This window comes from Alexandromys fortis, unplaced genomic scaffold (genome assembly GCF_014885135.2).
Source record: "Alexandromys fortis isolate MF-2015 unplaced genomic scaffold, M_Fortis_MF-2015_v1.1 scaffold_18, whole genome shotgun sequence".
In the NCBI taxonomy this organism is placed as follows: domain Eukaryota; kingdom Metazoa; phylum Chordata; class Mammalia; order Rodentia; family Cricetidae; genus Alexandromys; species Alexandromys fortis.
Window position 1 is genome coordinate 18183091 of NW_026067897.1, and position 16726 is coordinate 18199816.

The window sequence follows — 16726 nt, forward strand, 5'->3', positions numbered from 1 at the left end:
CCTCTTGGCATTGTCTGTACTGTGATGCGCCGTGATGCATTGTGATGCGCTGTGATGAGCTGTGATGCACTGTGATGAGCTGTGATGCACTGTGATGAGCTGTGATGCGCCGGCTGTGATGAGCTGTGATGCGCTGTGATGCGCTGTGATGCGCTGTGATGCGCTGTGATGAGCTGTGATGCGCTGTGATGCGCTGTGATGCACTGTGATGCGCTGTGATGCGCTGTGATGCACTGTGATGCGCTGTGATGCACTGTGATGCGCTGTGATGCACTGTGATGCGCTGTGATGAGCTGTGATGCGCCGGCTGTGATGCGCTGTGATGCGCTGTGATGCGCTGTGATGCGCTGTGATGCACTGTGATGAGCTGTGATGCGCCGGCTGTGATGCGCTGTGATGCACTGTGATGAGCTGTGATGCGCCGGCTGTGATGCGCTGTGATGCGCTGTGATGCACTGTGATGCACTGTGATGCGCTGTGATGCGCTGTGATGCACTGTGATAAGCTGTGATGCGCCGGCTGTGATGCGCTGTGGTGCACCGTGATGCACTGTGATGCACAGGCCTACTATGGACTACAGGACTCCCTCATTGCTCTACTATTACAGGTCAAAAAACGGTTCTCAAAACCCAGATTCCTGCTAGCAGCGTTCTCGCCGCAGTTCAACTAACTTCTACAATAGTTGTCAAAGGCCTGTGCTAATTCCCAGAGAACCTCTGGACAAGACCCCACCTTGTCCTATATTTCCTCGGCGCTTTTGAGCAAGACCACCAGCCAAGCCTCTCTGTACACTCTAGCCCTGAGTAACTTTGACCTGAAGAAGCAGCTGCTGGCAGCTATGGCGCCAAGATTCCCATCGTCCCGATGCAGAGACGCTATAGTTACTGGTGGAAAAAGAATGGGAAACTCCACCCTGTACCATGTGAGGTGATAGGCTGCTGTGGCTCCTCTGGTGTGCCTCACCCCTGCCCTGAGAAGGTCAGGAGCCATGCCCGTTCTTGTGTTCAAGATGATGCTGCCAGCCAGCACTGAGGGCCAGGGCTGCACTGACACATGGACAACTTCAGTAAGGCCACCCTTGATGCCATCTCTAAGACCCTTGGCTTCTGGAGAGACTGTAGTCACCATTTTGTGAAAACCCACAGCAGTTTCCTTGCAGAGGACTCAGGCACCAGCTATTGCTACCCCATAAAATTTTTATACCAAATTCATATATATATTTTCTTGCTGAAAAAAATGTTGGATTCAAGTTCTAATATTAAAAATTATTTTTAATTTTTAATTTTCTAGACCAGTAGTAACAATTGGCAGAAGTTGTAGCCAATGGATTTCAAATGAGAAGACAGGGTTTAAGATCTGTTATCTCTACAGAGCAATTTCACTGTGAAACTCAGGCTCACCATCTCCCTTAGATCACGGACCTATTAAAATGTGAGAAGACTTGTATCTTTTTGTCTTTGATTTTTTAAAATGTGTGTGCTTGTTTTGTCTGCACGTACATATGTGTGCGCCATGCATATGCCTGGTGCCCATAGAAACAGAAAAGGGTGTTAGGTCCCCTGGAGCTCAGTTGTGAGCTGCCATGTGGGCGCTGGGATGGGAAGCAGGGCCTCTGGAAGAGTACCCAGTATTCTTAACGCTGGAACCATTTCTCCTGCACTCTCTTTTCTATTCTTTTTGTCAAACCTGTTTTTGTCAAGATGGATTGAGATCCTCTAGATAAATTCATCATACGAATTTTAGAATAAGGCTTAGAAAAAATTACTGAGATCATTGTAGGAGTTGCACACCAAACCAATACATCAATTTTGGCAAATTTCACATCTTTTGAGTTTTCTAATGCTCAACACAGTATCTCCATTCATGTAAGTCTTCTTTGGTTTCTTTCTTTATATATATATATTATATATATATTATATATATATTATAGATTGTTGGGTTTGCATAAACTAGGGATTGTCACCCCATGTGGGGTCATTTCTTTACAATTTTGATTTTAGCTTGAATACTGTAAGAGAACTTTCTAGAGCTCTTTGAGTATGTCATGGTTCTCCACAGTGGGTGTTTACTCTGGCTACCATGCGTGGATAAGCCAAACTCTGCATGATTAAAGATGTCATCTAGCAGACTTTGTCACTGAGAAATTGTGGATCCCAGTGTATGTATGTAGACTTTCTAGACTTAATTTTAGAAATATTGTATTTGTGGCAAGATTATTATTTTACCAGTTTTGAATGCTAGAGGCTGATGTGGAATTCCCCTCTGTATGCTGTGAATACCACGGTTTAATAAAGAAACGGCTTGGCCTGATAGGGAAGAGTAGAGCTATGTGGGGAAAACTAAACTGAACGCTGGGAGAAAGAGAGTGGGGTCAGGAGAAGCCATGTAGCCCCTCTGGAGACAGACACCAGAACTCTACCTGGTAAACCACAGCCCTCGTGGCGATACATAGATAATAGAGATAGGTTAAATTAAGATATAAGAGTTAGCTGGAGGCCGGGCGATGGTGGCACACGCCTTTAATCCCAGCACTCGGGAGGCAGAGGCAGGCGGATCTCTGTGAGTTCGAGACTAGCCTGGTCTACAGAGCTAGTTCCAGGACAGGCTCCAAAGCCACAGAGAAACACCCTGTCTCAAAAAACAAAAAAAAAAAGAGTTAGCTGGGTCGGGCGGTGGTGGCGCACGCCTTTAATCCCAGCACTCAGGAGGCAGAGGCAAGCGGATCTCTGTGAGTTCGAGGCCAGCCTGGTCTACAAGAGCTAGTTCCAAGACAGGAACCAAAAGCTATGGAGAAACCCTGTCTCAAAAATCCAAAAAAAAAGAGTTAGCCGGAAATATGCTTAAGCTATTGGCCAAACAGTATTGCAAATAATATGATTTCTGAGTGCTTATTTAGGGTCTGAGCAGCTGGAAACTAACGAGCAGCCTCCTTACAACAAGTGGCTTTTACTTCTAGCTCAAGTTTCAAAAACAAACACAAAAAAGCACAACAGATTAAAAATTTTTTATTAATCATCCCCAAGTAGATCATATATTACAAATCCTCAGAGTAATAATATTAAAAGTCTTTTCAGTAGTACCATGAACTATACCTGAAGACAAAAACCAAGTAGGAAACTGGTATGCATACACTGAAATCCCATGTTTAAAACATGAGATAGTCTAGAAAATTCACATACATGTTTCAGTCATACACATGTTGACAGAGTTACACATGATTTGCATTCAATAAACTCATGAACTAATTTTCATGCTTTGAACAAATTGTCAGAAGGTTGTAGTGTTTAAAGTGCATGGCAGGATATTTCATGTGACAAAGCTTTCCTATACACTCCCTTCTGTAAAAGCTTCTCAGAGGAAGTTCGGATAGCTGTGTGGGCCCCCAGAAAAATTCTATTAGGTTGGGTCTAGGAATTATGGGGGCAAATTCTAGCCTACGTGTTCTGAGGGGACAGAAACAAAAATTCTCAGAAAATTTATATTTGCTTACTGGTTGTATACAAAAGGACTAAATTGTTTGCCTACAATTAACTATAATTAGTGTTTTGCTCTAATGTAAAATAACTTAAAACAGGATGACATATGCTGCTACTTCTTGCCTAGCTTAGACAAAAACATAAATCTGTGGGCAGATGATTGACATGAGCATATTCTCATTTCTCTGTGTCTGTCTCTCTTCTCTCCTTCTTCCTCCCTCAATACAGAGTCTTCACAGTGTAGCCCAGGCTGGTCTCGAACATGGTAATCCTTCTGCTCAGATTTCTTGCGATTTGTACTGATCCTGGCCTCACACACGCTGGGCAAGAAGTCTCCACTATCCGCATCTCCATCCAGGGTAGGCAAAGAATAACTAAGCACTCCAAAGCCTCGGTTCTGCAGATCTGTACATATGGTGATGTTTGCCACCCAAAACTAGAATACTGAAAAGCAAGTCCATAGCAGATCAGGCACCAAATCAGAGAGCAAACTGGCCGGGCTTAGAAGAAAACAGTAGTACATGGATACCATCAGAAGACAGCAGCTTGGTCAGCTGAATGAAAGCGCAGCTCTGTTTACAGGTGGAGGTAATACGGCAATGACTCTCAGTTCATAAACGACATCATCTGAGCTGCACTGCGCAGACACAATAGGCTGTTTCACTACATTTACCTGTGTGCTGGAGAGGAGATGCAAGCACACTGGAGCCTACGCGCAGGAGTCACAGGCAACTTGTGGAAATCAGTTCTCTCCTTGCACTGGATGGGTACTGGGGATCATGCACAAGTCAGCTTTGGTGACAAGGGCTTTTACCCACTAAGTCATCTCAGTGCCCCACCCCCAATTTTATTTATAAGCAACTTCTGTCATGCAACCTTCTGAGAAGGCAGTGCATCCTCACCTACAATTTAAATGATTACCAAGGAAACAGGAAGTTGGAAACAGCACATTTTATAAGTACTTAACCCTAGCCCTGAACCGGAGTACCCTTTAAAACATTTCAAGAGTCAGGAAACACAGGCTGATGTCTTCAGACATAAACTGTTCTATTTTTTGTAGATAAGGCTTTTTTTTTTTTTTTCCAGATAAAGGTAAGAAGGTAGCTTAAGAATTCTGGACAAGAAAAAAACCTTCCTCCTTAGTGTCTTTTGTCACCTGAGGCCTTCAGCGGGGGCTGGCAGGAGCACCCCAAGGGGCACGTCCCCGAGACCGAGACACTGGAGTCAGGTGTCATCGAGGCCACATTGAGAACTGATCTCAGGTCTGCAGACAGCAGCAGACCAGAAGTCACAGAACACTTGCTGCATCGTGGCCTCAGCTGTTCTGCTCAGCTAGCTCCTTCCTGGGATTACCGACCAGCTGAGAAATGAGGGCCAGAAAGAATGCTTCACTAAGTACACAGTGGTCACACTGCAGGCTAGCAAGGGAATCTGAGAAGCCCGTTCTCTAGCGGCTCAGCTATTCTTAGACGGCCAGCTGTGGTGACTATTATTTTATCTCGGTGGCCAGATGTCAATAAGGCAGCCAAGAGCAGGGCATGTGCTCCATGTTTGGAACAGTAGCTGGCTGTTGCAAACTGAGAAAGTGTTTGCTTCTCAGGGTCTCTCTGGAGATATCCTTGGTTACATAACTGCCAACAAGTTAACAGAAGAGATATCTTCAAGTAAACCAGGCAATCAGACCGGAAAGTAGTCATATAAAAAGACAGTGGGCATATTCAGGGAGGAATGAAAAGTGATCTGAGAAGGTAAGGGGGTGAGCGCACCTAACCCAAGGTCTCTGGACAGCAGAGTTCAAAGGTTAAGAAGCACAGGCTTCACTGTGACTGAATCATGGGATCATTTTACAAAGCAGGCCTCGCCTTCAAATTCTGGGAAAGGCTTTCATTTTCTCCAAGGTAGAAAGGAACCCCAACACTAAAGACAATCAGAGGGAAGACAAGATGTTTAGCTGTCCTCTGTGTAGGAAAGAATATATGAAACCTCTGACCTTGGCCAAGATAGCTTGTACTCTGGACGCTTCCCAACCTTGAACTCCAAAGATGGATACAAACAAAGCAATTTGAGCAGGAGTAGGTCGGCTCCCCTGGCAGGAGATGAGGGCTCTCAAGAAACACAATGTGAGTGCACTTGCTTCTGGATACTGAGTACAACCCAGTGGGCTCAGATAGGGGGTTTCTCAAGAACACTATCATCAAATGCTGTATTTCTGGTACACAAAAAAATGAAATTAGGGTTGGCTACCTAAATCGTGGGTACACAGAATGTGGACTTATTTTCTAGGAAAGAACTGTTTATGATCTGTAATTTGGGGACACATTTGTTAATAATTACAAAAGTCTCTGAACATCTGCTTATGATGGTTATGATGAGACTCAGTTCCCTGCATGGAGGATGCATCCTCACAGACTGTTGCTTATTGTCTATCAAAGAGTTTTCACCTTGATTTTGAAATTTGGAAGTGGGTGGCTTCAAGTGACTTCTCAAGTTTTTGTTTTGTTTTGTTTTTTTTAAATTCTGCCAGCTCATTCCCTTAGACATTCTGGTTTTCATTTTTGCAACTATAGTTTCAAAGGGAAATCTGTCAGGCTGTCATGGGAAGCATCCCTAAGCAGAGAGTAGAGAACCTCCTCTCCCAGGCAGCATTTACTGCACCAGACTCCCCTGCATATCTCACTTAGAGCACATGGCTTAAGTACAGGTAAAGAGAAGGGTGCAGCTAACCCAGCCTACTCACGAGTGTATTTTGTGAAGAAGAAGGAGGTCAAGGGTCCAGCAGGTGTAGTACTTGGTAGGGAGGAAGTCTGAGCCTTGAACTATTACACTCAGCAGAAGGAAAATCTAGGGATGGACACAGGCTTTAAAAGCAGTGATCTGGAACAAGGAAGAGTTACCAGGTTCACATTAAGCCTTCATTATGGAAACCTGAAGTAGTATTGGAGAGAACAACAGTCGTATCTTTATTTTAAATAAATCAGTGTGTAGGCTATATATTAAAGAAACAGAGCTACTGTTGATAAATAAATAAAGGGTCTATTTAGAACCTCAGAGGTGTGTCTATTAGTATTTAGTGCCAACATTAAAATAAAGGGTAGAAGAGGTCCAAGTTCAGAAAATAAAAAATATCCATGAATTACTCCTATTTTTTAAATCTAAGAGTGATTGGGACTGAAATAAGGAAAGTAAGCCTTGGGAAATCACAGCTTTCAGACGGCAAGACTGAGAGACTCATGAGCACGTGCTACTGCAGGTCAGCGAAGATGTTCCTATGATGTCGGAAACATAAACCTCACGTAGGCATCAACCTCTCACTTCAAACATGAAGCTATGCATCCTGACAAGGCTTGAAATGGACTCTCATCTTCCTTTATAAATCGCCCTGTGCTTTAAGCCAACTGTGATAGAAATGCTTGTAAGATGAGTCTGCCACTACCTTTCTCTATGCGACATAAAGTCTGATCACTCATGAAGGACTAACTCACATCCCACAATCTCAAAAGTGGCATGAACGCAGCAGCTTAAATCCAGAGGACAGGCAGGAATGAATGATTCCTAACTAATGTACTCTCCTTAGCTTTGAATGATGAGCTCACTTCCCAGCATAAACATCACTCAACATTTTAAGAATCATTATGGAATACATCGTAACGTACACCAGCTCTTCAGAGGGTGGGGGACATTCCCTTAAAAGAAGACTGGACTGCTTACCAACATGACAGGAGAGAGGCAGCATTTGCTTGTTCATCTCTGCCTATCCACCAGAACTTAGTATTTCACCTGGTGTAGAAACTCCTCAGAAATTGTAGAACGACAGCTGATTAGATGGTCCACTTGTCATTTATCTTCTTTGGCTCTCATATGCAGCAAAAAGACAGGGGTGCTTTGAACAGCTGCCCATCTTCTTGTTGGGAAATGTCCCTCCTTAACTTTGTATTCTCAGTACAACTGGATGACCTCGTCCCACTCAGAAATAGGCCAGATCCCATTGGGTTGAACATTTGGGGGTGAGCTCTTCCAGTCCCATGTCTTCACAGGAATCTTCCAGGTCTTACCATAGTTGGCTTCAATGTAGTCAACTGTTTCACAGGGCACGTGGACTTTCATGTCTGCAAACTCTGTCCAACACAGTGTGAACTTGGGAAACAGGTACCTGCGGCAAAACAAGGGCAAGCAGGGAGCATTAGGCCAAGTAACCAACTGCTGTGCATGCCTTCTTGGCGGAGAGTCAGCCCTTTCCTATTAAGCAGATTTGGGGGAGAGAGTTGGCATTTATTTTCTATCTTCTCAGCACTCCTTTCTTCTTTCGGGGTTTACACCCTGATCTTCCTCTTCAGTTCTGCATCCATCTGAAGGGGAGCTAATCCCATCCATAAGCTCCAGAGATGAGAAAAAATACTACCCAACCAACTTAAATAGAACCCAGGTCTGGTTAGTAAGTTACGGCGATCGCTTCAGAGATGGGAATACACGAAAATTAGGCAAATTGAAGTCAGTCCTGGGACTTTTTAAGGAAACCTTGGGAAAGAGGTGTCATAACGTTTCCACAGAATGGGAGGAAGCGGTCGTTTTCTTCTCTCACACAACCTGGTGTTCCAAAGGACAAGGACTGATCCCAACAGCATCCCCTAGGTTTTTCCTCTGCTCTAGACACAATAAAACTACCCCTCTTTCCTCTTAAATTCTAAAGAACATCTCTAAACCTCTTGGGAGGGGAAGGAACGAAGATCAGGAGTTCAAGTCCAGCTTCAGTCATTTAGTGAGTTCCAGGGCAGCCTGGTCTACATAAGACACTGTCTCAAAAAACAAAATATTTAAATAGGTCCTTTGGATTAAGTAAATTATATATGACATATTACAAAGGAAAGTTAAAAGCAGCGGCCTGTTTCTAGTTACATAGCTCTATATTCTGGGCTGGATTCTCAATGAGAAACTTTTTTCTTTATAACTCAGAAAGAACTTTCCATAATCAAACCTGAAATGGCAATAATGGGGATCAAAAGTTTAATACAGCAGAGAATTAGAGAGAGAGTAAAGAACTGGAGAGAGGGGATCTGACTGCATTTGGTTATCATGTTTTACTGGCAGGTGAACCCCAAGAACGGATTCTACTTTTGAATACCTTGTTTCACCATGAAGCAAACACAAAGCCATACATGGAAGTGTGTCTGAATACATTCTAAAGAAAGCAACAAGTTCACTACAAAGGCCAGTAGGTACTGGCAGTTAGCGGGCAGTGCCAGCTGGCATCTCTGAAAAGACAGCCATAGCAAATCTCATTGCCGAGAAAGAAATCAGATCCTGCTTAGAGCCACCACCTGCTGGGCCCAGTTTCCCCGTGTACACTCATACCCAGGGAATGACTTATTTTGTCAGGAGGCAGAGCTATCCATCTTCAGCCTCCACCCCCCCACAACTGCTTGCTGGTCAGCAGAATGTCCACCTGCCCCACACCATCAGGTTGACACAATGAACCCGAACTGAGACTGACACGATCTACCTAGTAACAGCCACGAGGAAGCTTCGCCCTTAAATATCAGCCTTTAGTCTCATCTAAGAGCCGAGAGAAGAGCAACAACTTGAAGACTCATGCAGTAGAATACCACAGTTACAAAAGCAGAGCTTGGAACAGCGAAGAAGAACCTAAGAGCAAACCCAAAACACTTAAAGTATAGAAACAACGTGAAAACCAACAATTCAACTCTAATGCTAACTTCTGTTCCTAACCAAATCCCTGGGCTGTGGTTTTCATTTCTCTACTCATTTTTAGTCCATTCGGCAAAAAAGTGCCTTGGCTTCCCAGGAGAATAGGAAAGATAAACAATCCATAAAATGTGGTCATTGTAAAGTCAGACCATGGAGAGGAAGGGGGCAGGAAGTCACACAGAACAGCGCATGTGTGGACTTTGCCTGGGTAACCAGTAAATAATGACCGGTACTAAATCTCTCAGTGTTACCTTGGATTTAAAAGCTATGATGAAATCTGGCACAGAGCAGTCTGTACTTTAAAGCCTTAGGGGGAGATTCAAAATTCGAACAGATTTAAATTTAGTCTAAGGCACCCTAAATCAGGATACAAATGTAAGAGTTCTTACTATTGCAAAAACTTCTCCCATCTGTCTCCTAACTTGAAGCACTTCACTCCATTCCACTGTTGCCGGAAGCAGCAGTGAGAACAGTGGCTAGATTGAAGAGGAGCTAGAGTAGGATGTTTTTATTTTCTTCCAAAAATTTTAAAACAAATAGAGCCACTTGGGGTGGTTAGAACAATCTCATCAGCTCAACTGCCCAATCTTTGAACATAATTGCTAAATGAGAAGGAAGGGTCCCCGGCACTCTAGAGCAGTGTTTACTGGTGCTAATTAAAGAGGCTAAGCAAGACAGAAGCCATCTACAGCTGACCTGCACTATATTGCAGCCGCAAGAGCACAGCCAAACTCCCTAGCCCCACCCCGAATTTCTCTCAAAACACAGTTTATCCCATTAGCATCTTATATTGGCTTAACCAATTTATCTGCTATTCCAGGGCCAAAACACTAACATAGTGTTTAACAGAACAGCCAACACACGCTGCTTTTCTGATTGCAATGGAAAAGCTTCTCAAGTCTCATCATTGAACATGACGCTCACGCTAGGTTTCCACTATCTTCCCTTCATTAAATCAAGGCAATCCCATATCCCCCTTAATTCAAATTTCCTTAAAAGATCTTTGGCTAACTATGAGAATTTATGTCATCAATTCAGCCATCACTTTCCCTGCCCTCCCCCGTGTGGCAATGCTAGAGATGGAACGTGAGGCCTTGTGCCCTGGGAAGTGTTTGCTTCAATCCGTTAAGGTAAAGGATAACACTACTGCCCGTGTGCTATGGGCCTGTAGGCTGAAGATGGATGCCCCAATGTTACAAAAGAACTTGGGGTGACTGTCCAGACAGCAAGACGTCTCTGTCAATTCTAGAACTTTGGAAGTTGCTTATAATGTACTTCCTGTTTACTTAGGATATTATATCCTTCTGGGGTCTTTGATGGAATTGAAGACTAGGTAGTTATAACTATAGCTTTCCTTGGTTATGATAAAAGATAAATTAGATATGAATAACTTATGGGTTTAAAAAAAACCCACAAAAACAACAACAGCAAAAAAAAAAAAACAGTATTATAAAATTTGAAAACTCTCACACTAGTTTTAAGTTTCAGGTCCTCCCCTTTAGAAATGGCAGTGTGATAAAGCCTGTATTTCCTGAAAGTAAGCAGTGCTGACAATGACATATGGCTGGGGAGTCTTCCAAAGAAATGGCTCCGCACAGCCTTCCCCTGTTCTTTTCTCTGCCTTTTAAGGTCACAGTAACACGAGAGAAAATCTGGGACGCACACCATCTGTCCAGACAGTTCCCTCACTGCTCACTTCTCCGCTAGTCAGAGAACTTCACACCTCCCAACACTGTACTATAAAGAGCAGCGGGAGTGAACGCATGGTCTCTACCCAGAACGCGGCCACTGAGATGAACACTTCTGAGGACTGTTCTCAGATCACACCAATGAGAAGAAACATTCACCCTTGACAGGAGACCTAGGACAAAAGACTGGCACCCTGACATGACTTCCCGAAAAACAGATGTAGCGACTTCATCCTGAGCTGAGGACGGCACCTAGTCTGAATTTCCCACAAGACTATGGAAAGGGTCACTTTTTCTCACTATTACTGTGCTGGTATTAACACCAGCTTCATAGTGTTCTGGACATCCTGACACCCTTAAAATCATACAATGCTATCTTTAGTCCTTAGAACAAGGCTGCATGACAACGTCTAATAGTGTTTCCACTCTGAAGTGGAGAAACTGTAGAGAACTTAACTAAAAATTGCTGCAGGCAGTACTTGTAACATGTACAAGTGCGATTAAAAGCTAGCTCTAAGATCTTAATTTTTTTCTTTTCTTTTCTTTTCTTTTCTTTTCTTTCTTTCTTTCTTTCTTTTTTTTGTGTGTGTGATACCACCATTTATCTGAAACAAACTGGGGATTGCTAAAAATTTTAGAACAGAAATCAACTGAATCAGGAAAACATACTTAGGCTCACACACCTTCTTTAGACTTCTTCCTGTTTCCTTTGTCCATTAAGTGCCCATCTACTTTGTTTTCCAAATTCATGTGCTTTTTATAAATAATACTCTAAAGGCATATTGTTTTCATTTTGGTTAATTTTGATCTTTTTTAAAAATTGTTTTTATTGAGCTATATATTTTTTCTCTGCTCCCCTCCCTTCCTTTCCTCTCCCCTCTACCTTCTCCCAAGATCCCCATGCTCCCATTTACTCAGGAGATCTTGTCTTTTTCTACTTCCCATGTAGATGAGATCCATCTCTCTTAGGGTCCTTATTGTTGTCTAGGTTTTCTGAGATTGTGATTTGTAGGCTGGTTTTCTTTATGTCTAAAGGCTACTTACGAGTGAGTGCATATGATATTTGTGTTTCTGGGTCTGTATGATCTTAATTTCTATGGCATGCTATCTTACAAGGAAAAAAACTCATTATACATTAATTTTGGAATTTCTATCATATTTCAAATAAATAAGCTATAGACATTTTCAACAGCACCTGTTACTTACTGTGCTGGATAGTTTTATATCAACTTGACACAAGCCTGAGTCATCTGAGAGCAGGGAATCTCAATTAAAAAAGTTCTCCACAAGATCAGGCTATAGGCAAACCTAGAGAGCATTCTCTCATTCTCTCTCTCTCTTTCTCTTTTGTTTTTCGAGATAGGGTTTCTCTGCAACTTTGGAGCCTGTCCTGGAACTAGTTCTTGTAGACCAGGCTGGCTTCAAGCTGACAGAGATCCACCTGCCTCTGCGACCACCACCCGGCTGTAGGGCATTTTCTTAATTAGTGATTAGGTCCATTGTGGGTGGGTAGGGTACAGCAGGCTGCATGTGTGGAACTCAGAGGGCCATTCCTACGAGTCGTCTCTCCTTCCACCATGCAGGTCCCCAATGAGCCAACTCAGGTTGTTAGGCTTGGCAGCAAATGTCTTACCTGCTAAGCCACCTCAGTGGCCCATTTCTCTCTGTTTGAATTGTTATTTCTACGAATCTTGTATTCAGATTTTACTCAGTAGAGTGTGTTGTCATAAAACTAAGTTATTTTTATAATTAACAAAAGTTTCAAGAGTACATTCTAGGATCAGAGTCAACTACGGGATAGTTTATAACTTCCAGAAGGTTTGGATTACTTCCAAACCTCCAGAACAAATTTACTTTCCACTCTTCAGATGAAGACTCAGGGACCGTAGGAGGATGGGATGAACCCAAGAGAAACAGCATTGTTAGACTGCTGTGGTAACTCAGGGCCTTGATCATGACACCACTAGTTGACAGCCTTGGTGAGACTCCCTTCTCTCAGACCAGCTCAGAGCGAGCGCTCCCCAGAACCTCCCAGGACAGCTGGATTCCGGGTAAGCTGAGAGCATATCAGCTGCTGATGGGGCCTTGGGGGACTTTTTCCTTCTGAAACTGCCCCCATCACCCCGTTTAGGAAGTACTTATCTGATTCATACTTAAACTTTTTTCCTGTTTTGGCCTGAGTGCCTCCGTTCCACATATGGTCAGTCTCTTCATAGAAGAAAAAAATGTCAAGCTTGACGTCATCCTGTCCCTGGAAGGAGAGCTCCAAGCTGTCCTCCACCTGCAGGGAAAAGGAAAACCTTCACAGCCTGAAACAGCAGAAATTCATCTTCATATTTAATAAGGAAAATATTTTATATAGTGAGTATTAATTTTAGGATGCATGCTTTTTAAACCTAAATCCCCGTGAAAGTGGGATTCTACAGTAGCTTTTCTTTAGCGCATATAAAATCATGTTTCTTAAACTGATGACAAGGCATGAGTAAACGCCTCATGGTAGCTAACACTGTCCCTCTGCGGGGGATACTGAAGCACCACATTCCAGAGCCCCCTTCTAACTAAATGAGTAAAGGAAAGGTAACGTAGCGTAAAAGTAAAGTTCACATTGGACTGGTGCATGTGTCTTCAACAGCACCACACAGTCACTTTTGTGACCCTCAAGGGGACGAAGGCTAACGCACCCGTCTGTGTGTCCCACTGCAAAGCACGGTGCCAGACAGCGGCCAGCAGCTGGCGAGGATCTACCAAGGCCGGAAGCTACTGCATTGGCCTCAGAAAACTCTCACTTTAAAAAAAAAAAAATAAATTAGAAAGATTACTTCTGATGGGGAAAAACAATTTTCCGGGAATGGAAAAGGTTTTAACTTGCTCTGTAGGCTGCTGCCTCCCTGGGGAGAAACGAAGAGCAGGGTTATCACAGAGGATCATGCGCTTTCTGAAGGGCTCATCTCAGCCACGCTGCCCTCGCCCACGTCAGCCTCTGAGAAGTCGATCACCTCGGCACACAGGAGCCAAACAAGAAACTCCAGCATTTGTTACATGTGGCTCCGTATCCCTGTCCTTACCATCAATGGGACACCTGTGTTCATGATTAGTATGACATCTAATCTGAAGTGAGCATTTAACTAGATGACTCAGAAAAAAATGTAACTTCAAATAGAGTAGGTGGGATTCTATCTTTATATTAACTTTATACCATATTATGGCATAACAGAATACAATACAGTCACTTATTAAGAATCTATGTCTGCCAGCGGTGGTGGCAGGAGCCTTTAATCCCAGCACTGGGGGGGGGGGTGTTGAAGGTCAGCCCGACCCTACCTTGGGAAAAAAACAAAACAAAACAAATTCCCCATCCTCTTTTCATCATTATTAATAAAAGGCCATGTTTCTGACCTTTTACTTAGTAGTACAGAAATGTTAAGGGATGGCAAGCTTCCCCAGCCCGTCCTGGGGAAGTGCTGCTGGGTCACAAAATTGTTTGCCATACACCTTGAATTACATATAAGCTAAGGTAAACTTTACAACTGAGACCTAGTATTAATGAAACTAAGTGGATTGTCACCAACCTTCCCAAACTTGTGTTTGAGTGGAAGTCCCGCATTCTGAAATGCCAAAATAATATCAGGTTTGTAATCTTGTATGAAAATTCCTAGGTCGACATCTTTGCTATAAGGGATAATACTGCATTGCCGATACCATCCTAAAAGGGAAGGGGATAAAAATGTTTAGACTATATTTGGAAAACTGGCTATCACCACGAACTAACTTTATAGTAATGGTTATACTAAAGAACTTGGTTATAGTAGTCACCTTGAAGAGTCAATTCCCTCCCCCACAACCTCCCACCCCTGTCTCAGTGCTCAGCTTCCTCAAAAGTTTTGAAGAAGTCGGACCTGGTGGCTGACACCTTTAGTACACAGTGAATTTCGGAAGAGCCAGAGCTACACAGTGAGATCCCGCATTAAAACAAAACAAAACAGACAAAAAAAAAAAAGTTTTCAGGATACAAAATAATTTCCGAATAGATCATTAGCTTTAATAATATGTTAATTAAGCCACCCACTTAAACAATTGCTGTTCAGTGTTTAATCATAAACATTTAACGATTGAGACTGCTTAAAGACGTGCTAAGAACATTAATTCTGTTAGTATACTTTCCTGAGTCCATAATCTATAGCACTTAAGAGCTCCCACAGCTCCTAACTGACGGGGCACATAAACAATCTGGTTAAGGTGTGATACTTAGTGCACACCCAACGCTGTTTCTCAGTGCTTCCTGTGTGTCGACATCCTGTTTAGGTGCCCAACAGTGTTCTAAGAAAGCTGACTCCCGAACATCACTGGTAACTCCCAAGTCTTCCCAACCAGCTTCTAATCTTCCCATTCCAATGAGTTTGAAAATATGTAAGTGTCTACAGTTATCCCAGTAGGCACCGCTATTATAAAAATGAAGGGTCTGCTGGATGTTGCAGCTCTCAACTCAACTCTTAGGAGGCGGAGACAGGGAGATCTCTGTAAGCTCAAGGCCAGCCTGATCTACATAAAGAGTTCTAGACCAGCCAGGGCTAAATAGTAAGACCTTGCTTAAAATACAAAAAACAAAAAAATTAAAAAAAAAAAAAACAAGATAAAAAACCCCATCAAAACCTAAAAATAAAGGGGTCTTTAAAGATCAGTTAGTATACAGTATCAAATATAACTTTCTTGTTTTGTAAATGAAATAAACCACGAGGTTAAAAACTCAAATCAAGACAAATGACTACACGGTTTTGGTTACTGACTGTAAAAACAAACATGCTCCTAAAAAACAGTTTAAAAGCCAATAAGCATTCACAAGAGATTACTATGTATTTTTTCATGCTTTTACTGTTTGGTTGTTGAGACAGGGTGTCAAGGTTCCCAGTCAGGCTTTGAATCTGCTAGGCTGCTATGACCTTGAACTTGTGAGCCTCCCTCCTTCCTCTTCCTCCCCTAATCTTCACACAGCCCAGTGTACAGGACAGCCACGAGTCCCAGGCTGCACCTGTTGCACATGCATGCTTATTGAAAGCGTTTCCTCTCTGTCTAAAGTATCCTCAACTGGAAAATAAATTCTACAGTAACTTTTTAAAAGTTTTACTAACTGGAATTAACTTTTGTACAAATACAGTCACAACCAAAAAAAAAAACACACAGATACAATTATAATCAACTATAATAATAATTGAGAAGGAACAGAAAAAAATAATAATCTTAAGGATCCAAGTAATTCTAAAGTCCAAGAAGCTGATGTAATGTAATGAATGGTGCATCCAGAAACCTTGTTCAGATTCTAAGAGCTGGCTGCTTCAAACTACAAAAAGTGTCTTTTCCTCTCTCAGGTAAACAGTGATGTCTAACCAGGGCCGCTCTCAATGACATGGAAAACTTATGGACCTTAAGCAAGCCTGTCAATCTTCCTCTCTCACTGGAAGTGTTTCCTGCAATATTTAATTTAAAGCAGTCATAATCTCTGAGACAGTAATAGCAAAATGCTAACTGAAAGATTACCTGAAAGCCAAATACAATCTACATGTCTGATGTAAATTTGTACACATTATTATAACTTTTAACAAGTGGCCTCATGATTCTATTTTATAGGGCTGGAGAGATGGCTCAGAAGTTAAGAGCACTGACTCAGTCTCACAAGCATCTATAATGGAATCTGATGCCTTCTTCTGACATGCAAATGAGTAGAGCACTCATATACACACACACACACACAAATAAATAAATAAATAAATAAATAAGTCTTAAATTTTATTTTGTATTTCATCAATTACTTCCTTTAAAGGAATCAACAAATCTTTGCTTCAGACATTAGTAATATTTATTCTG

At 42.5% G+C, this 16726-nt stretch overlaps 1 protein-coding gene across 1 annotated transcript in view; it reads right to left on the reverse strand.

Moving 5' to 3' along the window:
• Window positions 1-2989: 2989 nt before the first annotated feature.
• Window positions 2990-16726, reverse strand: part of Fktn (fukutin) — a 37918-nt gene continuing 24181 nt past the window's right edge. Inside the window, exons 7-9 of the mRNA XM_050164876.1 lie at window positions 14437-14472; window positions 13021-13148; window positions 2990-7626 (exon numbers count right to left, since the gene is read on the reverse strand). Coding sequence (XP_050020833.1) covers window positions 7413-7626; window positions 13021-13148; window positions 14437-14472 — 378 coding nt within the window. The 3' untranslated portion in view covers window positions 2990-7412. The remainder of the gene's footprint in view (window positions 7627-13020; window positions 13149-14436; window positions 14473-16726) is intronic.